The sequence below is a fragment of the Zophobas morio genome, unplaced genomic scaffold, assembly GCF_036711695.1.
Source record: "Zophobas morio isolate AGI-343-1 ecotype UQ-CSIRO unplaced genomic scaffold, CSIRO_AGI_Zmor_V1 ptg000002l, whole genome shotgun sequence".
Classification (NCBI taxonomy): domain Eukaryota; kingdom Metazoa; phylum Arthropoda; class Insecta; order Coleoptera; family Tenebrionidae; genus Zophobas; species Zophobas morio.
This window is the reverse complement of record NW_026972107.1, coordinates 24,082,815-24,110,235: the sequence shown is the minus strand read 5'-3', so window position 1 is coordinate 24,110,235 and position 27,421 is coordinate 24,082,815. Positions and strand designations below refer to the sequence as shown.

At 34.5% G+C, this 27,421-nt stretch overlaps 2 protein-coding genes and 1 long non-coding RNA gene across 6 annotated transcripts in view; 1 reads left to right on the top strand and 2 right to left on the bottom strand.

The window, feature by feature from the left end:
• The window catches only part of LOC135131156 (fasciclin-2), a 173,743-nt gene that overhangs the window by 125,342 nt on the left and 20,980 nt on the right, over window positions 1-27,421 (bottom strand). The gene's annotated exons all lie outside the window — the stretch shown is intronic.
• On the top strand, window positions 1,631-3,092 carry LOC135122662 (uncharacterized). The gene is made up of 2 exons (XM_064046998.1): window positions 1,631-1,813; window positions 1,878-3,092. Exons 1-2 carry the CDS (start codon window positions 1,799-1,801, stop codon window positions 2,781-2,783), a joined length of 921 nt encoding a protein of 306 aa, XP_063903068.1. The 5' UTR covers window positions 1,631-1,798; the 3' UTR covers window positions 2,784-3,092.
• On the bottom strand, window positions 5,346-5,871 carry LOC135122664 (uncharacterized). The gene is made up of 2 exons (XR_010279432.1): window positions 5,722-5,871; window positions 5,346-5,567 (listed from the first exon to the last, which is right to left on the bottom strand). It is a non-coding gene; the product is annotated as an uncharacterized LOC135122664 (long non-coding RNA).

Here is a 27,421-nt window from a genome sequence, read left to right as displayed (position 1 = left end):
GTTTGTTACTTTTTCGAGCGTACAAAATCGTGACATGTGGAAGATACCAAACGTCAGGAATTTTTGCCAGAAGCGGCAAACATTTCATAAAATCAATCAGAATCACCGCCCTAATCAGTTTATGATCAATGAAACGCAGTTATTGATGAAAACAGCAATTGTGGCTGAAACCCACCGAGACATTCGACGAACTTGGAAATTTCAAATTAAAATTGTAAATTAATTGTCGTCGCCATCATCTCGCCCCCAGGATTAAAATATTTCCTGCATTTGACGGCCGTCATTAAAGATCGTCGTCGAGGCGTCAAAAAGTCATCCCCGCACGAACAAACAACAACCCCAGCGTATAATTTGTACTTGTAAATTCCACGTTTCAAGACCGACTCTTCATTTCCATCGGCGGAGTGAACAGTACTTAATCATGGAGTCGCTCATTAAATTGTCATTTCTATAGACGACCACCGCGACGCCGCCCCCCGCACTCGAAACTCCGACTCGACGAAATCTAATTATTTTTGCATTACTGTAAGTAGACTCGCGGGTAGAATTACGTAAAACAACAGAATTGAAGAGATAACAAGCAAAATTTAATGAAAGTCAGTAATTCCGGTGATTAATCGTCCGACACCTAGCGAAAAACTCGGATAATTATTTAAATTTATTAAAAGCCGGCCCGCAAAACAGTGTTATTAGGTCGTAATGTTTTTCGCGGTGGTAATACGGCGGTAAAACAAACGTCGCAATAAAAAAAATCATTACGGAAGCGGTGGATACACTTTGACCCTTTAAAGCCTCTGGCCCTGTCACTACTCGCCTTGGGAGGTTTAAAATTATACACTGGATTTTCTCATACGCATTCTTAACAGCACTGCGACCACGAACAGAAACTCTTGAAACAAAAAGAATAATGAACAATTTTATTGCCAATGAAGGTGTCATTCTAAAGCCGTAAAACAGAGCAAGTGGCTTTCGAGATACAAAAATGTAGCAAAGAGAGTCTCTCTTACCCCGAAATCCTGCGTACTGAGGCAATTATTCTTTTGGGAATTGTTAAGAATGAAATGAAAAGAGGAATTGTAGCAATACCGTGCCAATAAAACTAAAACAATTTCCTTACGTCAAGACCCACTGTAGTTAGCATCGATGAAGAAGGAAATATTGGGAAACATTTTTAGCATGCACTTAAAACGTTTTGCTCTATTGATCATTTTACAGACAGCGAACGTGATGTATGTAATTTATAAAATTTCACATTACATGCATGAAACCAGTTTGTGCTGCTTCCTTTTTAAAAAGATTTTCTTTTCATCCAGATCTTTACAAAGACATAAATAACTAACATTTAATACATACCTCTCAAGAGAAATAAATTGCGCAACATAAACCGGAGCATTTCAAATTGCACTTGCACAATTTCTCCAGACTTTGCAACACTCATTGTAAATAAGAATTATAGTTTCACGTGAATATTCAATTAACATCGACTACTAGGGAATTATGATTTTTTCCTATCCCGAGCAATTAATTTATACATGCAGTTAGCATGAAATATAACCGAGAAGTTCTACTTTTTATGTAATACCGAATTTTGCAGTCTAGTGCACTAATTAATGTATTCAAGAAATGACCGGATAGTTATCCACGCTTGAAGCCGCGTGCAAATGCTTGGGATCATCGGGATACGATACGGGTGAAAGTCTATTGCAGGGAGAATCTCACATCGAGTGGGGAAATCCGTATAAAAATAAAGCAACCCGCTGAAAAAATCATCATTCAGTGTTCCTCCACCAAGCAAGAAATGAAGCCTTTTTTGGTAAGTCGCTTTCAAAATATGTGCCGTACAACAATTAACCGTCAAACAATTTTCCATATCATAGGTCGCAGTCTTTCTTTTGTCCGCGGTCTGTTTGATCCGTTGCGAGGAGGCGAAGAAGACGGAAAAACGCGGCATTGAAAGTTTCGGCCATGGAGGCGGCATCTCACTAGGAGGCGGACATGGTGGATTCGGCGGAGGCTTCGGTGGAGGCGCCGGCGGAGGGCTCGGCGGTGGGTTCGGAGGTGGACTCGGAGGAGGACTCGGAGGAGGGCTCGGGGGAGGCCTCGGGGGAGGACTCGGGGGAGGACTCGGTGGAGGCGGCGGAGGCGGCGGTGCCACCGTCAACACCATCAGCCAAACAGTACCAGTCCCAGTGCCCCAGCCCTACCCCGTTACGGTCACCCGAACAGTTCCTGTTCCAGTGCCAGCACCATACCCTGTCGACGTGCCACGAGCAGTACCAGTGCCCGTCCCCGTGCCACAACCAGTCGTCGTACCAAGACCAGTTCAAGTTACAGTTCCCAGACCCGTACCAGTACCAGTGAGCGTACCAGTCCAAGTACCAGTTCAAGTGCCTGTACAAGTACCAGTGCCTCAGCCTTACCCAGTGGCCGTTCCACAACCCGTCCCAGTTAGAGTACCACAAACCATCGTCGTACCCGTACCACAAATCGTTAATGTTGGAGGAGGAGGCGGTGGTGGTGCTGGAGGAATCGGCGGTGGATTCGGAGGAGGATTAGGAGGCGGAATTGGCGGTGGATTCGGAGGAGGTTTGGGTGGTGGTATCGGTGGGGGACATGGATTCGGAGGAGGTTTGGGCGGTGGTATCGGTGGGGGACATGGATTTGGAGGAGGTATCGGTGGGGGACATGGATTTGGAGGAGGAATCGGCGGTGGACACGGAGGCTACAGCTACTCCAGCGTGTCCATTGGAGGGCACCATTTTGGTAGCAGCTCCAAGCACTGAATGATGTTCCACTTTTTTCACTTTCCTCACATTTCATTATACCTCATGTATCATTTATTTTGTTTTGTGATATTCTAGGTACTCTTAGTTGTTACTTTTATATTGATTTTCATACTGCTGTAAATAACTCTCATTTAATAAAACACATCAGTTTATAAAGTTTAAACAATGTTTCACTTAACAGACATAATTCACAAAAACATTGTTATACGTGACCAACACACGACCAATAAAAACCAGAACTTACGGGATTAATCTGCCTTATTACATACATATTACACACCATCGGTGCTCAGTACTTGTAGGATATTTGTTGGTTTTTTTTTTCTTATCTTTAAATAAAGACACAAGTTGCCAACGTTTCACAAAGCACTTTTGTCAATTTAACCAATACTTTTATTTAACTAACTAGTTCTTGGGGAATTTTCAACATATATTTTATTTGTTTACATTATTATAGTGTATTATGCAACAAGTTTTACAAACTTCTTTTTAGTCATGAGTTATTTAAGCAGGAGCGGAGCGAGTATTAAAAAAACGTCTAATGAAGTTTATGAACGTGTTACATACTACACTTTTTCTACGAGTTCAAATTAGAACCAAACTATCGAAACTCGGAACCCTACAAAAAATAAAATACTACTAACATGATGAAATCACACAATTTTTGTTAAACTATTAATTCTACTTAACAGTACAGAGCTCAGCATTAATGATTCTAAAAATCAAAGACCATTAACACAATTTAACCTTCAGCGACTCTGACGTTTAAAGGCAGTAATATCAGCCCCGGAATCTATAGAATCGCTTTGATTTGCAGCAAGTTACTCGTGGCTGCCGCAACCGCACCTCGCAGTTTGGAAGGTGTTCAACGTTCCCCTTTAAAATAAATCCAAAACAGATCGAAATGTCAAAATTTACGAATTGTCAGTCAAAATAATATTTTAGATATGAGACTTGAAAAAATATTAAAAACAGGTCGACAAAAAACAAAATCATTTTGTAACTCCTTTTTTATTTCTAAATTTTCTGTAATTTAAACATTGATATTGAAGGAAATTTTTATGCACATAGTGATTCTGCGGGATTCGTGTGACGTGAGGCAAAAAAATTGATTGAGATGTGACATGGATTTATTTCTCTTTCTCTGAGTGATCTTACTATTTACTGATTTGTCTTATCCACAGACATCATTTTTTACGCAGGATTTTTTTTTGGTGGATGTGACTCCAGCCATAGAACATTCTTGGTAACATCACACTTGACGAAAAATTTTTTCGCAGGTACCACATCCAACACTCCCGTCCATTCGTGTCATCAAACTTGTACTCCTAGTGTATGGCGACCTCTCTGCTTGGCTTTATTTGCAACACATATTGTAGTATTTTCGAAATATGTCGATCTTTACACAAATGACACAAAATAAATAACATTATAAAAATTTCATGTAACAAATTACAAATTATGTACAGTTGCCTAGAAATTTTAAATAACACCCCTAATACTGGAGAACTGCATACAGATTTTATTCTTGGATGAGTTAAAAAGAAACTGGGCATGTTTTTTTTTTTTTCATTACAAGTGCAGAAAACTAATTTACTACTGAACGTGCGCTAGGAGACGAAGCTTACCAAAAGCTTGTAGGCACACAAGCAAGGACAAAGCAAGTAACAAGCTTCCGCATTCTTCTTCGCAAATTATTAAAACAAAACATATTTGAAAACACACTTATTTATAATTTGATCCTTCCCAAACACTTCCACATACATTCTGATTTGATAAAATATTCAAATGGTTTTAAGAAAAAGGTTGGCAACAGCCAAAGTGATCGTACTTATACTGGAAGATTTTTTAACTCTGAACATATGAAAGTCAGTTACTCCGTATGTTCAGATTTAAAAACCACACATCAATACCTCGAAAGTATATTATAAATGTGTTTTTGTTACCAAGTTACCCGTGATGGATTGTATATTATTTCCTATCACAAAATTTAACATCTCCCATCAAATACTGGCAGCTGCAAACGTAATATTAAACAACTGTTGTTTTAGTGCCATAGACTATTATAGTATTATCACACTTTACCATTGAAATCCCCCAATTCATCCAATAATAATCACATCAAGTTCATTAGGGTTTATGCAGCAGTGGAATAAATAAATTTTATTTTTATTATTTCATTTGACTAGAGTAATCTACAGTATTTATCAATGTACACAAAACAGCCATACGTTTGCCTTCGTCAACGGACACCACAAAAAAAAATTAACGTACACTGAGAATCTGCAAACATATTTAGTCTATAATATCTAGACGTAACTTTAAAAAAATCCAAGGTGAGCTAAAATTTAATATTAATAGTGCAGATTCAGAAAGTATATCTTCTGATTTCTGAATGACAACAAAGGTATTACCAAGTTGGCGTACTTGACAGAATTTTTTTTTGTCTTTTTATAATTGAAGTATTCAAATTAATTTCCCCCACCACAACATCAACGCAAAAACCATTGGAAATATTGAATTTTTTAAATAAACACAGGTCAGATGAACTTATCGAAAAAACATTGCAGGTTTTTATTTAAGGATCGCCAAAATACATTGCAAAAAATTCATTGTCTAAAAACAATTACCTACTGCATTCAAGGCTTAAATTCCAAGAGACAGGGAATTACACGTTCGGGAAATATTCCATTTACTCACAGTTTACACTTTTTCGATAATGTAGACATGAATTGTTGTCGGGACCTTCAACGCTTCTACATAGGAGCACTTTTTACCAACCTAAAAACAGAAAAAAACATTTTAATTGATGTAATCAGCTGTAAGGGTAACAACGATGATAATTAAGTTAATGGAAGTCAGATGAACTCGTATGTGTGAAACATTAGCTCTTAGTTTTGTACTAAAAATTAGGAATCAAACTATGAAAACTAACTGAGTTACTTTATTTCATTGTCGTTGTCTTTCACCACTTTTCGCTTCGAAATCACCCTGTACCAAACACGATCATCAAATTACTAGTATTTCTACAATTAGAGAAAAATAACAACATGAAGCCCCCCAAACGTAAATTGATATTACTTTTCACCCCTCTCGTGATTGAATTACTTTTATGAGGATTGGATACTGTCGTCAGAAACATTTTCAAGGTTTCCTAATAAATTAGATCACATAAGGTCTTAATCAAATGGCCGGTGTTATTTAAAAAAGGGGAAAAGAACTGAAAGCGTGGAACCAAAAAACGAAGGCGATTCATACATTGTTCGTTCGACAGATATTCCAGCTAATACACACCACGAAAATCCATCGCCCTAAATCGATTCCATCTTTACCAAACGCATAACTGGTGTAGTAGCCGTAGCGTAATATTGCACAAGCAATTCCACAAATTTATGAAATTCTTTAGTGAAGGGGAAGAATTTTCAACCCTCGAAAAATGATACTAGCGAAACAAGAAATATGCGCTATTCGGATACTACGAGAATCCGGTTACTAATTTAGATACAATTAGTTGGCAATAATGCGGGTCTTAATTTATATTTAAGTTTGCTAGAACCATGTGTTGGTATGAAATTACATCTTGCAGGAAATTTATTACTTCAAGACCCTCGAAAATTTATTGTGCTCTTCCCCTTTTTGGCAAACATGAAAAAACGCTTAGATTCGATAATTTTCGCCGAGACAGTTGTACCGCCGCATTAAATTCTCTGCTGTAACACTAGTAGACTTAAGATACCCACACGGAACAAATCGTTTAAACCAACATGAAAATTCACTTCACATGGCCTTAACAATGGGTGTTTTGACCTAAAACCAACAAAGCACACGAATGTTTAATAGAATTCTACCACGTAAAACCAAACAATAAAAAAGGCGGTAGAAACTCGACACCAAAGGGACACATATTAAAGTCTTTAAACGAATTAAAGGAGGACGGACCACCAGCGCTCAGAAAAAACAGGAAGCCGATTATCCACTGGGCTTTTCTAAAACTTAACGTACTATTTGGATGTAGGTATGAGTAATTTGATACGTAATGTTAAATTCTAAGAATGGGCAATAGTTTGAAGAAAAAACGCGAAACCATTCGATCGTCTTAATAATAATTAAAAAAAAGTCACTCAATTTTTAAGTAATTTTTCAAACTGACAAACGACAATAGAACGACTGGGTTAACACGTAACCAATACTTTTCCTAAGTTATTTAATCCAACCCTACCCAGAGAAAAAAATAGTGCAACTTTTCTAATATTGACTTTGAGTTGGTTGGAATTCTTTCAGTTTACTTTACTATTCGGAAGCGGAACTCTGGACAATTCCCACAGGATTACCTTACAATTTCGTAAAATTTAATTTCATAGCCCTTCCAATTCACTTTATGAAATTACATTCTAGCGAATTACCATATATAATACCGCCCTAAGCCTTCAACATAGTTATGGTGTATTTTAAATTAAGTAAGATCTGGTTTACATGATAGATAAAAATAAATCATGTTACGTCACAACAAACCTGAACGAAATCAAACGCACCCCTCGCAAATTTAACTAATTGGGAATAAATTTTAACACAGGAATTCGGTTTTTTAGAATTACAAATTTTACCGATCGGCGTCGTAACACATCGGTTAATCAAACAGCGCGCTGCGAACCATTTACAAAATAATAAAAATATATTGAGAAGCCACCACACGGCGTTAAGAATTCGGTTTTAAAGGCACTAAAATATGGAACATAATAAATTCTGGCGTCAGTTTCGTCGCCTCGACTTTGCTGAATTATAGGCAGTGTCGTAGACTCGTATTATTTAAATATAATTTTCCGCGTTTTTCGCAAGTGAATTACGTCCCGGTTTATAGGCCCTGAAACAAGAAATGAGATAGAAGGAAATCTTTTAAACCACTTTATTACAGTTCGCGGATTTTTCGGTAAAATGAAACAAAAGTAATTAAAGAAGGACAATGTCTTCTCTTGATTGCAAATCTCGAAAAGCAGAAATCGCACGATTTAATGATAAACCGGTCGAAACAATCGACCAGTGGGAATACAAACAGTTTAAAAGTTCCGTAACATACGGTCAGATGCCGTGTGAATTTCCTAAAACTAACACAACAGATGTCAAACATTAGGTCGTAACAGTCTGTTCAGAAGCCGATTAATATTAATATTGCGCTTACACTTGGTATACGTCACTTTGTATCCGAATTAGATAAAGAAGAAAGGTCGTAGTTACTACCAAGGGAAGCTAATTTTAAACTACCGTCGAATCACATCCGTCTAAACAAACAGGGCACGAAGCCTTCCCCGTGGTGGTCAAGTTGATGTTGCTTTATTGACACCTGTCGAACTCGGCTTCCTATGCCCACAGCGAACCGTCGTTTCAGAATTTCAATGAGTGCATCTTCTTCGAAGTGGACCCAGGTGAATATCCAAGAATTTTAAAGTTCTGTGTTTATGTATACCCCTAATCCTGGCAAGATTTAGGATGGTACACTTCCCCCTATTTGTCTCTGGCTGGCCATACATTGTAAGATTTAAAGTTATCTCCTTCCGAAAAATCCTGGAAGTCAAGTGTAGGTGAATGCCACCGTCTTTTGTCAAGATACGTACTGGTTAAAAGCCCGGCATCCCTTTCACGGCATCTGGCTTGTATATGTTTTTAAGAGCCCGGAACAGCCCTGGTTAAGATATTCGTCAGTTCGAATAAATATTTACCCAGTTGCTACACGCGAATGGTTAATCGAAAAACCAATAAATTCTCTGCGTTTTACGATACTAAAGCTGCGAAAGGTCACTTTTTTCCCTAAATTACTTCATTATCCTTTACAGGAGAGGAAAAATGGTTACACCGGTTCACAACGCAAACTCGGGACTCATAATAAACAAAAAATCCGATCATTTTCCCGACAATAGGTACGTTTCGACTTTCTATTAAATCTCTCTCAGGACGCTACAACTACTCAAAATAGCATTATCCGAGAGAGTGGAAAGCCACGTTATCTTTTATTGAGCGTAATTACTACACATTCCACTGTACTTATTCTCATACCATCATAAATTTTGTAGGTTTACTGTACATACCTATTTTAAGTATGGCAAATAGGTAGATTTATATTTATATTATACTGAGATATTTCGAAGTAGTATTATCAATAATTCAAAATTTTACTGTTTTAAAGAATGGTGATACACGTGCGCTACGCGCACGACACTTGCAAAACTTCATCAGCATAACTGCCTATTTGGCTATCGTAGTTGAATCTTATATTCAACATACAAACTTTTTTCAGTAAATAGTAAAAAAAAAGTTAATTAAAGATCCACACAAAAATCCATACAATAATATATATGTCTGACAATAATGTTTTGAGGACTCAAGCTTTACATTCTGATTTGAAGAATCTGATGTCGTCGATTCATAATTTTCTTTTTCCAATACACCAACTACTGGACCATTAGTAAGATAGATTATATAGATATTTCAGTTTAATATTTATTTAATAACTTTTTTTATAATGTTACAACTTTTTAGTTGGGTTAAAAACAGTGACTCTGACATGTGTAATAAAATCATGCAGAAGTCATGCCATCGTGAATGGATAAAATAAATCTATTCACTGAATTTTTAAAGACGCAATATCGCATCTAAGACTGCATTTTTCAATAAAAGCTTGTTTAACATAAAGACCGAATAAATAAAGTTTAGCTGATGTTTTCAAATCGTTATATCAATGTTTTTAGTTCACCAAAATTATTTACTTTTCATAACATACATCAACATTATTTTTCAAAGTCGCAAAAACACTAAAAACAATAATGGATTACGACTTTTTTTTCCAAAATTCCGGTCGTTGATCTGGTGACTGTTTAAACTATTCACTGCAGTAAACCCGATTGAAAAAAGCTTAAAACGCCATTAAAAAAAAACTAAGGACCAATTTATATAATATTTTACCTGATACTAAGTTAAGCACGCATTTAACGAGGTGTTAAGCGACATCTGATTGGCGTAGAGTCGATCACGTGGTACTTTAACGCTTGCCAGCTTGTGTAAACCGGGTCTTAAGGATGTAAGTTTTGAAACAAAATAAACTCGCCCGTTTAAAACGAAAGCCGTTTAAAAAGTTGCAAATATTTATTCACTTGCTCCAGTTATTGATAGGCGTAGAAATGTATTTTTGGAAATGGAAACATAGTAACAACAAACTGTTTTTCCACAGGCTAATGCTTACGTGATGTTAAACGAATCGCCAAAAAAAAAGATATTTTGAGATTTTTGCGGAAACTTTTTTATTAAACAATGAAAAGCATAGTATAAGTATTTGTTTTGACTTCTGATGAGGTGCTGTTAAAGTTAACAGGACGTGTTTGAACTCATTACTTCACTGAAAAAAATTATCGTATACTTACTATTTATTTTCAATCTTTCAAAAATCCGTAAAATTTATTTTATTTGATTGTGCATAAAATGTATTCATTTACTTTAGAAAATAGATAGACAATAATTTTATGGGTTGTTTCCTGTTTTATAACGTCTGTGTATAAATATTTTGCACGTGTATATAATTTTTTGCTGTTTTAAGAGTAGGCAAATAACAAATAAAATGATCATCCAAGGGAAGTAACGTTACAGTTATATTACGTTTATTCCCCACATCAACGAAAACACAAAAAAAAAGGTTTTTTTTCTCGACGTATTTCGCCAATAGAGCACCAAGTGGTCAAAGAGATTTGTCAGCATATATGTATGACTGGCATACAGGTTATCATAATATTGGTAAAATCTTTGAATATAAACCGGAAGGCCTTTAAAACAACTTATAAATTTAATTTTGTACATAGAATTTTTACTTTCAATAACATAATACTGCATATAAATGTGTAAATAAAAACCTGGTAAAGAGGGTTATGTCACCAGACAGACTTTGTTTTTTTCCGTATGTCGTTTCCGAAATGAATTTTGAAAGCTGCCACCCGCTTGTCACATCTAATGTTGTGAATTAGTAACCTTTAAGCTGAGTTTGATATCGAAATGACAACTATCTCGAACACGATGACTCGATGACATACGAAAAAAAAAACAATAAAGTAGAAGGCAGTCCTGTTCGCCAAATTTTTAATTAGACACCCGTTATTATTTCATAGTTATTAAATTTCATAAGTTGTAGAATGCGAAAATTTAATTTTCTGGTTTCCGTCTGTCATCGATTAAAACAAGTTAAATACTTAAATCTATGTTAAAAATTCTCCCTGAAATGCATGTACAATTATAACTAAATTCAGTTCTAATAACATTTTTCCCCATCATGCTAACAGTTTAATTCATAAATTTGTCTGTCTACTCTCTGCATCATCAAAAACGTTTCATATTTTCACTTTTATTTAAATTTGCAGTAAATGTTAAATGCGTACCACATACTAACTCCCATTAAACGTAGGTATCTACAGTTAGATAACCAGTTACAAAAATAAATTCTTTCGACCTACTGATACCCGACAAAATAATAATTATCTGCAAATTCTGTTGCATCACTTTGGACATAAAAGTGATGGCCCTTTTACGTTTGCGTGTTTATTGACCATATAGAATGACTAAAATTTTAATGGTTGGCTTATTAGAAAAAGTCAAGGTGATTTAACACAACTAATTTCAAAGGAGTATAAAACACGGAGTATAATGCGACCGTTAGTGCAACCCCCGACGGAGCATTCCCCCGTAGCTGTACTTATTTTGCCCTTACCTGTCTAGATGCAACATTTATGTCTTTTTTTATGGTCCAATTACCAAGAACACGAGTGAACGTCTTAACTACGAAAGGGAGATGTCTAATCCTAATCTTCACTTGCTAATGAAAGCGCAGAAGGGAGACTCAGTCCATATAACTAGCAGTTTTTCTACGAAAAGAACTAAATCCTGAACTGACTGCCAAGCAAAAATTACATCTTATTTTCCCATTAAATCAGACTTTAGGGAAAATTTGCTATCTAGTGAAGTCCCACACTTGATTTCATTTCCGCTTCGATTTTTTATCGGCGCCTTATCCCTTTTCGGCGCAACAAACACCACGAAAACGAAATAAAGAAGACAACAGCTTCCACAAAGTTAATTTTTGCTGAGAAAATGAATTGCTTTTTATCTTATTGGGCTTCTTCATCTCAGCTGGTTACGAAACATTTAGACAATCGCGAAATAAATTTAGGTTCAGATAGCCTCCGATATTCTTTTCAATTTGCCTTTTTGTGACAAAATTTAAATGAAATTGTACAGTTTCATTACGAACCTGTCCGATTCGCGTTAAATATATATAAAATCGATGATTCAAGGCTTGTGGCGAATACAAAATCAGTAAATTAATTATCAGGAATAATTAAAAACCGAGAGAACTGTGAATGCAGTTCACAAAATATTTCGCGTTCCTGTTTCTTTTTGTCCGTTATCTCACGCGTATAATGAGAAAAGTTTTTCATGTTTTAATGAATTCTTTGTTTTAATTAATGGTAAACCCTTTTAGATATTTTTTATTCAGTTAAATTGTGATAAAGTCGAAGAAAACTTGTCTTCCAGCGTATAGTCATTAAAAGTAACTTAAACGCAAAGATATGAATATACAAAACCAATATGTTAACGACCGTGTTTAAATAATATGTAAATAATTATTATGAGTCGGTTTGAATGAAGTGGATGAATAATTAAGAAATTCCTGCAATGGCCTATGATCCTAATTTCAAACAATATTCATTCATGGAATTAAACGGAAACGAGCAATTAAAACAATAAAACTGTTTGTTTTTACTTCGAAAGGAGCTTGTTTCCACACAGCTGAAAACAAGTGCTGCTGACAGTTAAAATCATCCCATGCATCAGAGGGGAGCCACCCGATTTATCTTTTAATATCAGATGGGAAATATTACTTTTCACCAAACAATGCAGAAACTACAGTTTCCAAGTGCGTGGTCTATGGGTGGTAGACAACTGTCGTCAAGTTCCCCGAGACCACATAGCTACAACAAAGTTAACACGCCTCAACTTATCCACTTCAGACACAAGTCGCATTCGACCCCGTATTATGTTACATAAAAGGGCAGTAAATAATTTAGGAAATTTATTTATGGTTTTCTAAATCCTATTATCATTTATAATTCCTAGTAAATGACATTATGTTATTGGCAGAACCGTTTATTTCCTCCGGAGGATTACAACAATAAGTAGAGAAAACAATTCGATTAAAGTAATTGGTAGCGTTAACCATAGATTCATAATACCAACTGTTAGAGTATTTTGATACTCTAGTAAAGTCAAATAACGTGACATGAATTGTAGAATTCTTCACCAAATTGTGGATTTCAAAGTTTTTTATATATATATTTCCATCAAAAAATATTATCATATGTAGACGGCTTCTCCTAAAACTTACTCTAGTTCATAACATACATTAATTTATTGACAAAAATAAACTTCTAAATTGTAACTAGCTAGAAAACGACTTTCCAACACATAAAAATATATTCGTCACCCCTTTTTCGAGGTATTTTAATTAAATTTTAAGCATGGTTATCAGAAAATTTGGAATCCACAATAAATCGATTAATTACATACCACTATCTATAAGAAATGGGAAACATTCACCCACTGGCAATTTACTGTTCATTATTTAAGTACGTAAAACACTTCATCAAAATTTTGAAGCATTAATACCTGCCTTATCTCTAAAATTAACGTAATTTGATTATTGTAATCTTTCTTTATCTCTACAAATTTTTGTTTACAGTATTTTTTAAACGCAGTACATACTATTGAAACAATTTAGTCCAAAAGTTCTCCAAGACATTTCAAAAATCTTTTTTTTTCACATTCACAATTGGGTCATAAACTCAAAAATTCCCGAAAAATTGATTAAAATTGGCCGAGGGCTACTGATTTACGGCAATTTGTTGGTTGTTAAGCAACAATGGCGGTGGGCTAATTTTACTTCGAAGATAAAAAAAGGCAATCCTTGCTCAGCAACAGAAAGTTTCAGGTAAAAATTTTTTGACGTTTTTCGCCAGTGCTTTCAAAGAGGTTTTCCTAAAAAATGCAAAGTTATACAAATGCCGAAATGATCGACATGGTCTTAATATAAGGCAGAGCCTTTAGAATTGGTCTTGAGACTACCAGATCATAGAACTCTGATTGCCGTTGTTCAGCGTCTCCGAGAAAATGGAGGATTTGGTCCGCGTACGTCGGACTGGAATCTTCAAAGAACCAACCAAATACTAAATGCGGAACCTGAAATTCTAAAGTCGTAGAAGAAAATCAAATCATAAGGCTGGGAAGATTGGCGTACCGGGTAGGGGTTTCAACATTTGTAGTTTGGAAGACCTTAAATGAATAAGGCCTACACCCGTATTTTTTTTATTTATTTTTATTTTTATTCTATTACGTCCCCCAACAGGCACCGAGGCCCAATTACAGGGGAACGGGACATACATTTCACATACGTATCATGTGAAACACGCATAACACTTAAAGCCTGAGGATTTGCGAAAAAGAGTTGTGTTCTGTGAAAGGTTGATTAAAAAAACCGAGAATATCCACACTTTACAAAAAAATTATTTTCAACATATGAGGCAACATTTACTAGAAATGGTATTTTCAATTACCACAACACCCCCTCCATGTTTGGTTAGACGAGAATTCGCACGAAATTCAAGAAACGCACTTTCAGCATCGCTTCAGTGTCAATGTTTGGGCAGGTATGTTTGGAAATCACCTGACAGGTCCATGCTTTTTACCACCCCGTTTAACAGCCGCTGCTTATTTAGACTTTTTAAATAATATCTTGGGCAACTTTTTAGAGGATGTACCACTAGGTACTCGCCGTGATATGTAGTATCTCCTTGCTCATTATGCCCTTGAAGTGCGTGCGGGGTTTAACGAGAACTTGCCAGAACTGTGGATGGGCAGAAATGGGTCAGTCTTATGGGATCCTCGGTCTGCCGACCTTAATCCCTGCGATTTCTTGTTGTGGGGGTACATGAACCAGTTGGTATCTCAGGCCCCGTTGGCCACAGTTGAGCAGCTAAGAAATCGCATTGAGGAAGTTGCAACAAACATTAGAGCTAATCCTGATATCATCTTTAGGACGCATCAATCACTAAGAATAAATAAATTTTGACTTTTTACTTGTCCCTGTCGAGATAACGTGCTGTCCATCATTAGTCATTACCTTAGCCAATTACTAGGAATTAATTAATTATGTACACCTTGCACCGAACTAATATTTGTCAATGGCGCAGAAAAAGTGTGGACGTGGGTAAATTTTTCTTTTTCAGATTTATACAAAGAAAAAAGTTTTATATGGTTCTCCAAGATGGTCAGATTTATCAGATTTTTTTTCCAAATCTTTCAAAAACACTGTATAATGGACACCCAAAAATATTCTTTATTAATATTATAAAAAGAAAACAAAGAGTAATTCTTGTGAAACACCCTGTATATCAAAAATATTTCTCGCCATTATAGAACGATTGTTAACTGCACTTACTCTTTTTTATTAAAAACTAAATAATTTAAATCTGGTACGAAATGTAATGACCGCATCGGTAATTTGGTAAAACTTTATTTTATTGTCAGTGACTTTTTGGATCTTATTTAATTTTTTAATCTAGGAAAAGATAGCTGCTACTGATGTTTAGAAGACGATTTATTGTCAACCGGTACGTTAGTGCGAACCAGCCCCGTAGCTACGGGGGGGCAAGATGGGGCTGAGCCCCCCCTAGTAGTTGTGGTTGCCCCCCCTGGAACACTTAGACATTATAAATTTCAAATTAGTAATAAAATTCCAATATAATGCCGATTGCTAAAGCATATTTAGTAGCCCCACCCGCCCACCCTTTATTTTCTTACAGGGTATGTTATTTGGCAATATATACGAATTTTTAGATGCAGTACAGCTGTTTGTAAATCTACATTCTCTGAATCGATCGCAATGACGCATCAAAGATTGGCAAACTTGGTTTTTCTGGCTTTTGAAAAGTACCGTACCAATTCTTTGGACTTGGACAGGTTTTTACGAAAATTTAATAGCAGAAAAACGACGTTTACAATTATTTTAATGAAAAAATAAAGCAGTTATCTGAGTGTATTCTTGAAATATATATATTTACACGAAGCCCCCTCTGTCGACAAACTTGCCCCCCCTGAATAAGTTTTCTAACTACGGGGCTGGTGCGAACCACACAAAGGGGGTATTTATTTGCGGTCAACTACTTTTCTGATGGTCATATAACCTTATACCTTTTGGACAAGTATATATCGGATGCTGAAACCTCGATTAACAAGAGGGCTACGGACCCTGAAACAAATTCTCAAACACTCAGTATAATTAAAAAATTCAATCTTTCAAGTCGCCGTGTTGTAACTAATCTACACTCAAGTGTTTTGCTTATTTATTTATGTACGAATTAAAACACCATTTATGTCAACTACTTCACGTTATGTTAAACAGAAACTGAAAATAATATGTGGACTTTTTTTACGATTTGCTAACATATATCATTATCGTAAATCTCTAATAAGCAACATTAATAGCACTCAGACCTACACTACTACTTCTCGCCCGACAAAGCAGTTTTTAACTTTTATTGATGCAAATTAACCGAAGCCGCAATCGGACCATCAAAGATAAAAGTAACACAATCCACTTCCAAAGGAGTCAACATCCGCTCGATGACACCTATCAAACTAGATTAAGTTCAATGTAAAAGGAAGTCTGCTTTTACACGAAGATCTGTGACGCATAGAGAAGCCGAAAGTGCACGGGACAGATGCAGCAGATATAATTATAGGAGGAGATATAATTAAACCCAAGAGGTCGAGCTCTTTTAACTAACTTCTAGATTACGCATTGTGCGTGGAGCGCGGCCAGTGACCGTTAACAGACGAAATTTGCATTTCCACGTTTTTCTCCTCGTTTATCTGCGCTCCACATCTTCAGCGACTCACCACCAAGACTTGAACCGTCAAATCTGGAGACCAGATAAGGAAATTAGAATTCCGAAGATAAGCATTGTACGCACAGTCTCGGAATCGCAATTCCCAATTCTATTGCGCGTTAATTTCGCAATAATCATCGTCGTGTTTATCACCACCTGTCCCATTTAATCCTCCCATATTATCCCGACACCTAACTGACCGTTAATTAGTAGCAAGGGAAATGTGATGGAGTACTAATGATCGCGCACATAATCGAGTAATTTATTCCGCAAACATACAGGCTTGAATTGAAAAAGGTTCGTCTATTCATTCTTTTCTACAATTAAAACCTCATGACATTTTCTGATGCAGCCAGATCGATACGGTCCGCCAGAAATGGAAATTAAATTCTAAATTTTGCAGCAGATAGCAAGTGCTATCTGTTAAATTTGTCAAAGTGCTAATGGCGGTTTCTATTCCATGCGATATCCGGTAAATAAATCGTTTTATTGGTAATCTGTCATCGGAAAAAACAATTTGAAGATTATAACCCTCGTGTTTAATATGATGGGTTTCGCTATATCAAAAACACCGATAACAACCTAAATAAATTCGGGTTATAGAAAACCACGGATGAAAAATGTTATCGAGTCCGTTGAAAATGATTGTTATTGTTTAGATTAAACTAAAACAGATGGAGTGAATACATCACATGCTTTATTTTCGACGAAAATTGTAACGCACTTCCAAAAATGAAACGTCCGCCCTAATAAAAAGGGAGACACATCTACCACGGCAAATTTATGAATATATCTTTTTACATTACCCACACGTCTATTACTAACTGCGTCCTTGGGCGTTCTAGAAGTCATTATCATTCACAATGGAATGAGAAATACTGGTTTTAACCTCCTCCAATATGGTTCAACTTCTTAATTTAAAACGTGAATCAGGCCGTAATTTGTAAGTTGGGGCGAACTTAATACGAATTCATGTATTCATCTTTTTCAACTGCTTTAAGAACGTCAAGAAAAACACGGAGGCTCTGCAATATTCTCGTAACTTTTAGAAATGAGGTATTTCCACTTTTAAGCGCGAGAAAACTTTCGCATTCATGACTTCGTGCTGAAATGTTGGTTGCATATATGATGCGAATATATCGAAATATGAACGGAATTCAATTTATTTATCAGATGAATGAATACCCGGTTCACACATATCCTATTAATATGGCCTACACTGATACACAAAGTGCGTGAAAATATAAATTACGAACACATGGAAGTATAGGCCTCAAAAACGGTAAAATGTGTTTGAAGTTATTCGAACAAAAAATTCAATTACACTCGGAACTACATTAACAAAAACACTTCCTACTAACGTACTAGTTTGCCATAAATTACACATGTTACACATGCGGTAGTCACTGTAAAGACCGCGAAAGAATTGGAACATATTTATTCTGTAAGACTAATATTAAATTATGAAATCAGTTTAAGCAAATTAGCTACGTTTGGTGTTGAAATGTTTTTTTTTATTATTATTAAAAAAAAAAACAAAGTTGATTGTGATTAGCTATTACTTATTAATAGCCAATCAGGAGTGTACAGGTTCATATAAAATTTAAAACACACTCAGAAAAGACGACAGCTTTAGTAAACTTTCTGAAAGTTCCTTGAGTGTAATGAACAGTTGTATGACTTTTGCAAGATACGCTTTTTGCTGAAGCTCTAAGAATTTAATGCTGATGACGTTCCTTTTTAATTAGTTTTGTCACAAAAAATTGATAGCTACTATATGACCTGGATATACAGTATGATTAAACTGAAGTCAAGATAAATGCGATAGAAGAAACGATAATATAACCGATTTTAGTTTTAAAGTTTTCACAACCCATACTATTAACTCCCACGACACCACGAGTAAAAAGTATAATAATAAAATAATGAAAAAAAAATAATTTGTTCTCTACTTTTTGGTCTATACCTCCTTTTTTATTTCTTGTACACAAAATTTTGAAAAAACATTTGCATCGTTAAAACAATTTTCACAACCTAAATTTTTGTAGCAAATGCACAGAATATAGCAACTTTTTTTCTTGAGTGCATATTAAAAAACATTAAAACAATGAGCAACTAAAAGATAGTAATCAAGTAATGTAATTGCCAAAAAAAGTTTTAAACAAATTGCTTGAAAATTATAACTAAACTATGAAGGATAGTTTTATTCTCAGTATTATAGGTTATTGAATTTGGATGATTCTTTAATGTATTAGACGTCGTTCCCTCACAACTCACAGAATACAAATCTGTAAGTTTCCTGTGTCTGTATTATGTCCACTCGTCGGATATGTGTTAATCATTTTATTAGACTGATACTCTGCAACCAGAGCTGTTCAAAGTACTCAAAAAAAGTACTTGAAGTACCAAGTACAAAGTACTACTTGAAATAGTGTTCAAGTAAAGTACCAAGTACTTACTTTCAGCAAGAGTATTTCAAGTATCAAGTACTTTTCAGATGTACTTGAAGTACAAGCCAAGTACATTACTTCAAGTACTTACGAGTACTTGAAGTACTGGAGGTATACTTCAAGTACTTACAAATACTTGAAGTACTGAAAATGCTTCAAGTACTTTCTAATTATTTGAAATACTGTAGAATTAGATAACTTTTCCTGTTTTTTTTAAAAAGTTACAATAATACATATTTCGCTACAACGAAATTTGCATAAGCATCAACTTAAATGCAGAATGGTAGCTCACTTATTAATAATACTATGTTATTTATAAACAATATTCTTTTGAAATATTTTTCTCTATCTGTTGACACAATGCCTTCGACAAAATTAAGGTATATTTCTAATTTAAAATTTAAAATAAAATACATGACGGCGGTGTCTATGTATGCTTACTATTAATTTATAACAAAAACATCGGCGCTGTATGGTATTTTCTCAGGCTTGTTGCCTTTTTTTAATATTTTGAATTTTGGTTCACCACCAAAACGTTCTGATTTTTTAATAAAGTTGTGTTAAAAATATATGAATTTTATGAACCGGTTCCATGTTTAAGTTTGTGGGTAGTTGACAGCACCCTTAATCATTACCCATTGTGAGAGTGCACAGGGCCGGATTTGTGAAACTCAAATTTTTTTGAAACAAATTTTAAGAGCAGTGCGATACATATAGGTACATGCTCGTGACATAAAAATGTTTAAGTCACTATGTTGCATTTTCAAAAAAAACGTATGAATTTTTTAAATAAAAAATAAAATGCCTAAAACGAGAGTCCATTTTCAGCGAAAACTATAACTCTTGAAAAATATCAAGGTGATCAAAGTAATTAGTCGCTTTTTTACTTTTGCGGTTACCAAAAATGCTGAGAATTTTCTTGGAATGAATGCCCCATATTCCTCAATATATATGTCTACCACTTACGTATTTACTATTCTAAAAATTATTAAATTAACCTAAATCCTACAGTGACTAAATAGTAAACACTAATCACTACGATGTTTGTCTAACTAAGTATGTAACTTTACACTGACAAATCACAAATAATAGGTTCGTAATGCTGTTCCGTCCATTTATACAAAATTTTGTTCCTCTAATGCCACAATACTTTCAGAATTTTCCTTTACATTTTCGATTGGCTTATTTTTTATTTTTACCTGAAAACCCAAAGAAGATGACATTAGTAACTACAATGACTTCAGGGAATGCCTAACAACGGCTTTTGCGAAAATTCAGGTAAATATGTACAAAATTTATTATTGTTAAAATATTTCGTAGGGGTGTATTTATCTAGGCAATTATACTAACTAATCGCGAATTTCATTAACTTTGTATTTTTTTATAATGTGAATATGTATTTTGTTCCATTTACGGAAGCGGCCACTGACCCTTTTGGGTATCTTTACCTGATATTGTAAATACAAACGTAAATTCAGTACTTCTGTAACCGTCCTGTATTTAAACATCGAAACCGAACGCTGTCTATTATTTCGCACACAACAAAACAAAGGTCCTTCGAGCAATACCAAAGTACAATTCGGTACTCATCAAAACCATACAATCATGGTCGTATCAACTGGATTACAAAAAACATTAGTACTACGAGCCGAGTTTCACAAAATATATTTCATTTTGAACAATATTGGGTTTATGTAATAGCGATGCAATGTAATACGTAAAGTTGTTGTACGGTAATAAATAAAATCCGCACAGGAAAGATAAATGACACTAATTAGTGTGACTTTTAAAATCATTGTTTTTCTGCCTTACGTCTTTTTAAATTGTTGGTGTTCAAATAATTCATACAATTTAACAGATTATTTGAAACTGTAATGTGAGAAAATATAAGTAGTAATAACAAACTAAGTTTATATGGCTGAACAATGTATAAACAAAAAAAGAAAATTTGGTAAAAAACGAGTGTCTAACATGATAAAGAAAATTAAACTGCAAAATATTTAACATAAAATTGTGTTTAAATTCTACGAGGAAGAGGCGAATATGGAAGTCTGTACCTGCCATCAGCTATTGCTATTATAATAAAAGGGATAATCCCCTGCCAAGTTCTCCGCCCTGACCAGGCTTCTTACTGACAAATACACGGCGGGGTTAATAAACTAATGAAAGAATAAATATCTTTTTGAACGAGTACTGAATCATTTCTCAAATATTTTCAAATGCGACCTTGCACTTTAGCAGGTACGTCAACAAACCCCATCCCCTTTGGGGTACTGGGAGGATACTGAAAAACTTAAGTTCCAGGCCAAAATACAAAAAAGACAAAATTCATATATTCACAACTTTACATCGCTGAAAATTTTACACAGATCTCCGACCCTTCTGCTGTCGTCATCTACTCTCAAATGACATATTTATGACATTAATTTTCTTACCTACCTATCTATCGGCATTATGCAAGTACCTATGAAATGTACGTCATATTGTGAATAAGATATCCACAATCACAGATCAAAATATAACCTCACAGGAAACAAACACGATTTTACTATAAAAATACATCTAATCAAATAATTGAATTAATAACTTCAAGTATTTAACAGACCCTATTTTGAGATGTGAAAATTTCGTAAAATAGAGACTAAAGTATTTGAAATTTTCACTTTCATACTTCAAGTAATTCAAAAATATTTAAAATACTGAGTGAAGTACTTGGACTAAAGTACTTGGCAAAATCAAGTACTAAACTCAAGTACATTTTAGAAATACTCCAAGTACCAAGTACCAAGTACCTAAATATAAAAGTACTTCAAGTAAAGTACTTGAAGTACTTAAAGTACTTGAAGTATTACTTCAAGTACTTTTACTTGAAGTACTGAACAGCTCTGTCTGCAACACTACTGAATCTTATCTTTTCTTTTGAAATTTTCGTTTATGTGATACAACTAAAACTCTAACTAAAATGAATATGACGTAAATTCAATGTTACTGAGTAAATATCATGCGCATTTTAACATTGTTTATTGTTTAATAATCCAACTCCATTATTAACTGCACGTACATGAATTGTCCTAAAGCGAATAAAATTTTAAAAATAAATATAAAACTACAGAACGCACTTGTTTGAAATTTTGGTATGTTAGTAACATTGCTTTAATTACTGTGGGGGCAACTAAATTATTCGTCTCCTACACAAAAAAGATGACGTTATTGGCACAAAAAATAAGGTGTATCACACAAGTCTTTATTGAAGATTTCGCCCATATTTAAATCCGTTCAAACAAAAATTGTAAAAAAATTAGATGAATTTATGACTGTGTCATTAAGAGTTACGCCAGTTTTATTGTCAAGCCCTTTTGAAGAACATATTGTTAAAAAAAATGTTTTTTTCATAAAGTTCGTGTCTCGTTCTAACGCCAAAATGGGTTTTTTTCCTAATTTTAAAAATGACTCTTCATAACCATGTACGTACAATTAAAAAACACAAAAAAAATGTTTCGTTTCTTTATAATGCCCTAAGTTTTGTTATCATGTTTGCAGGACACCTACTGAAGCTTATATACATTATAATGAATCAGTAATTTTGATTTTGATTAATCAAAAAGTCCCGTTTTCACAGTTTTTTTTTTCCAATAACTTAACATCCAAAAATTTATCACAAAAATTACTAGCTTACTTACTTAACTAACTTGTATTCAAAATTTTAATTACAAAACTTTTTTTTCTTATTCCATTTTTTCCGAGACTGCCCACAATTGATGGCATTTTTGGATGTGCAGTTTCCAAAATTAAAGGGAATATATTCTGTGTTATCATATTATTCGTATTTGAAGCATGTTATAGTATATTACGTAACTAGTAGGGTAAGAAACCATTTGCGCTCGAGTGGAAAAATTATGGGTAAGTCGAAGCCGAGCGCAATAATTCTACCAAGGCGTAATTGGCCTTACCCTCTAGTTACGTAGTATACTTTTTCTACGACCCCTCGCGCGTAGCCTACTAGACAATTACTCGAGCAGTACAACATAACTATCAGATCCAGATGGAAACACCAATCAGTAACTGCAACCCCCGCCAAATTTTTACAAAACGGCTGGAAGGATGAAAATAGAATCGTGTTATAACTTGATAATATATTTTTATATTTTAGATTTCTGTAATTTTTTAAAGAGTTGTTCTTGGAATAATTTTATCCTGTACATTTCTCAGTGTTTTCCACCAGCTCTACCACCCACTTTTAACACTAACAAAATTTCTGACTTGAGTCACAAGTAAGCAACGTGTTTTGTCAACCGTCAGACGAATGCATTGTCAACATAAAAATAAACTTCTCAAACTGAGTCCGTCAAATAAAATAAAAAGAGATATTTGTATGGTCATTTTATATTTAAAACTACTAAAATTGCTCTAAAGCTGTACTTCACTGCCTTTTTTTTAACTAAAGATGTAAAATGTTTGACGAACGACTTTTTTGAAAAATGAAAATTCCTCAATATCACTACGCAATATACAGTGCATCTTTTTTAAAGTGGCCATAGGTATTCTTATGTTAAATTTTAGACTTTTGTTAGGGTGAAAACTCGCTGATGATTTTTGCAGTGAAAATAGCCTTAGGGTTGCATTTTAATTTCCACTACCACTTTTGGCAGTAAATTGCTATTTTGTGCATTAAAAATAAACATTATTTTATTTAGAACATTTGAGTAAAAAGTTTTGGTACATCATAGAAAGTTTTGACTTACCATTTTAACTTGCCATTTTTGACAGCCTAATTTGAATTTCACATTACTTCATCAATTTACTGTAGGTTTTAGAAAAGAAACACAATGATCGAATTCAAACATGAATGAAGAAAGTAAAAGATAATTTCACTGAAATTGCATTTTTGATGTCCACGATCGAGAAAACCTGAAATTTTTAAATTGTTCTTTTGCCAGGTATCGGACGATGTGGGAATGTTGAAGCGAAATTTTGTGCAATTTCTCAATTGTCGATAAGCCTTTAATGTATTCATGAGTAACCATTTCCACTTTTTTTTTAATCGTGTACTGCGGCATGTTGACGAATTTCGGTCACTAAAAACCAGTAATCAAACGAGTAATCAAATTTTAAAAACGTGAGGTAAATCTCTATTTTTACATGGCTGCCTACAATATTACCGACAAAAATATCCAAATAATTTAATTTTTTTAAACAAATATCCTTTAATTTAAAGCATAACCTTGAATAAAGTGGACAAAATATGACCCAAATTACATCCTGTAAAAATTTCAACTCTGAATCTTTACTCAAACTTAAAATAACATGGGGTATAAAATTTAACATGGGAATCCCTATGGCCACTTTTTAAAAAGATATAACGTTCGAGTATGGTTTCATAACGCAAGGGTATTCGTAATTAAGGATTTAGAGCTCAATCAACAGCGTTGTTATGGACCTGATAACGCGATGGGTTCTACTCTAACCGGTCAAAACCATAGATTCGTTATTTGACCGTATTGCCACCTACATAGATCATGCTCAAAAAAAAAAAAAAACAAACAATAATCGTAACCAGATTTTCTATTTTACTTCATAAAATCATGAGCAAGGTAGAAAAAAAAATTCTATTACACTCGTTCCTTTGGAGCAACTCGTGCTACAAATGAACGTCTTATTAAACTAGTATAATAATATACTACATATTTCCTATACCAGACTTGAATTGAAGCATTACAAGTGCAGAACCTGCACTGTAAAAAGGTTCATTTAGATACAAGTCCATAACCAATAGAAATGCAGCTTACGCTCATAATAATGTGATACCAATGATTGCCATGCACATCCGAGAAACAAAAAAATTTGCTAGTTTAACAGTTTAGATTACATTTTCGCAACATTTCTCCCAATTTGTTCTAAAGTAATTAAAATAAGTGAAAATATGTCTTGATGAAAGCGATAGTCAAAATTTAACACCACCCGAAATTACCAAACACGCCAACAGGATGACAAACGACTTATTGCCGTCAAAATCCCGAAAGACGTACAGTTTGGGACACGGAATTTCAAACGACCTGTCAATCATAATGACAATAAGGTATAAGACTACAATGTTTTTAAATGTCAGAAAGTTGGTTGTCGTTTGAAATTCCGTGTCCCTAACCGTATGAAAGGTTTTATTCCCAATTTATGAATTGGAGAATGGAAATTGAGGTTAGCAACTTTTCAGAAAATGTTTAAATTGCGTATTTCGATGAATTATCCACGAAATTGAAGTCAACAAACCTATGGACTCATTATTCAATTTTAAAATCTAGGTTATCAATTAAACATAAAGAGGACTTCACGAAATATCCCAAATTACACGCCTTATTAAAAAGATCTGGCGAGTACGTGGTCAAAAAGGCTAAAACGTTCTCAACAAATAAGAAAAAGCAATCTATTGGAGAAGTCCCTGACACCACATATTTGTTATCCAAGGTCACATGTATCTTCGGTATTATGGACGCTTGCAGAAGAAATGAGCTGCACAAGTTGGAATATAGAGATGTAAATGATTTTGTATCAACCCTTCTAATCATAACTAACGATACCTACTAAAACCAACACAACACGGAAATTTTCCGTTATAGTAAAATATTACGAATTATGTAACACCTTCTTTTATTATCAACTACGTCAATGGAAAGTGCAACATACAAAACCTACGAATAAATAAATTTGAAAACATAGGAAAAGAGATTCCCACTACCTTAAATCTTCCAAATCCCAATTTATATACGGGACACTGCTTTCGTGGCAGTTCTACACCAATACTAATTGACGCTGGTGGTGATATAACTTCATTAAAACGTCACGGCAGTTCAAAATAAAGTGAACGCGGGAAATATCAAATTTGGAAGTAAATTGAGTACCAAACCCAGTCAACATCATGATTTCAACGTCAGCGACATCCACACATAATATTCAAAATTTGCAGCTTAATAATTGTACAATCCAGAATGTCATTACTTACCAAAAAGAACGGCATTGTTTTGTTACTGTTAAAACTTAATTTTTTTGATATTTCAGTTAGTTTATTTCCTTTATTTCCCTGGTTGTAAAAGGTATAGTGTATACAACTCTCATTTAATGGCCATTAAGACGCTCGTGCCTTAATTCTTATACTCGTATTTTAATAGCTATCATTAAATGATCAATGTAAAATATACCATTAAAGGAATGTATCCTTCTTTTTTCTACAAAAGATATCATTGCAACGTAAACAATATCGACTAATCATAGCTTCAGTGTCTACAACTTCTTTGTTACAAATTAAAAAACTACTGGATCTAAATTATAAAACGAGAAAACATAAAAGCGGCCATTTGTCCGATGGACTCGATTACAATACTTCCTTCGCTTACGCTCGGGAAGTAAAAACAATAAAGCTTTCATATTCTTTCCATATTCGTAATGAAACAAACTTAGATCTATTGAATCACACGACGGAAAAGCCATGGTTACGTTCCCGTATACACACGACCTACACACTTCAGCTAAAACACCTAACGACACTCTCCTCGGATATTTAATATCCTAATGTTGTCTTCCGCATACGTAATTGAATACAATTATACATCAACTTGTAATTAATTCAATTAAATTCTATCAACAGTTCATCTTTCTATTTTAGCATAATTAGCCAAAACAGCCTCTCTTCTGCTCCTGAAACATGAATCGCAACTTGTGCATGTCATTAGCATCATTAAATTAGCAAAATGAAACCATAAGTAAATTACCGTTATAACAGAGTCACCATAACACAAAAACTTTTCCGCAGGTGTGACGCAGGCATCAGTCGTGCTTGTTTCAGTAAAAGTAAGTTAATGCTGTCTTTGCTAACTAATCATGGAGAAAAATTAATTCGACCGTAACAAAAAAGTAACTAGAACAACCTAATTTTTTTAATCCATAAATGAATAAAATTATTGTCTTTGGAACAAGAGCTGACACTTATGCTAATTTAATCTGGACCAGTTTCAACGAAGCAGCGGCCTTAATTAAAATGTCTTCGAACGGTGCACATTCTCCCCAAAAAGCCAAAACCACCTAAGAATAGTTGCGTTACTACAATAAATTTAAAAGTAATCTGGGAAGGCAGTAAATCGAGCTCGGTTTCGGCAATTAGAGATATTAGTAAGGATTTGGAGGGTCTGCACGGTGTGGCGTTAATTCAGCGCTTTTGTAATCT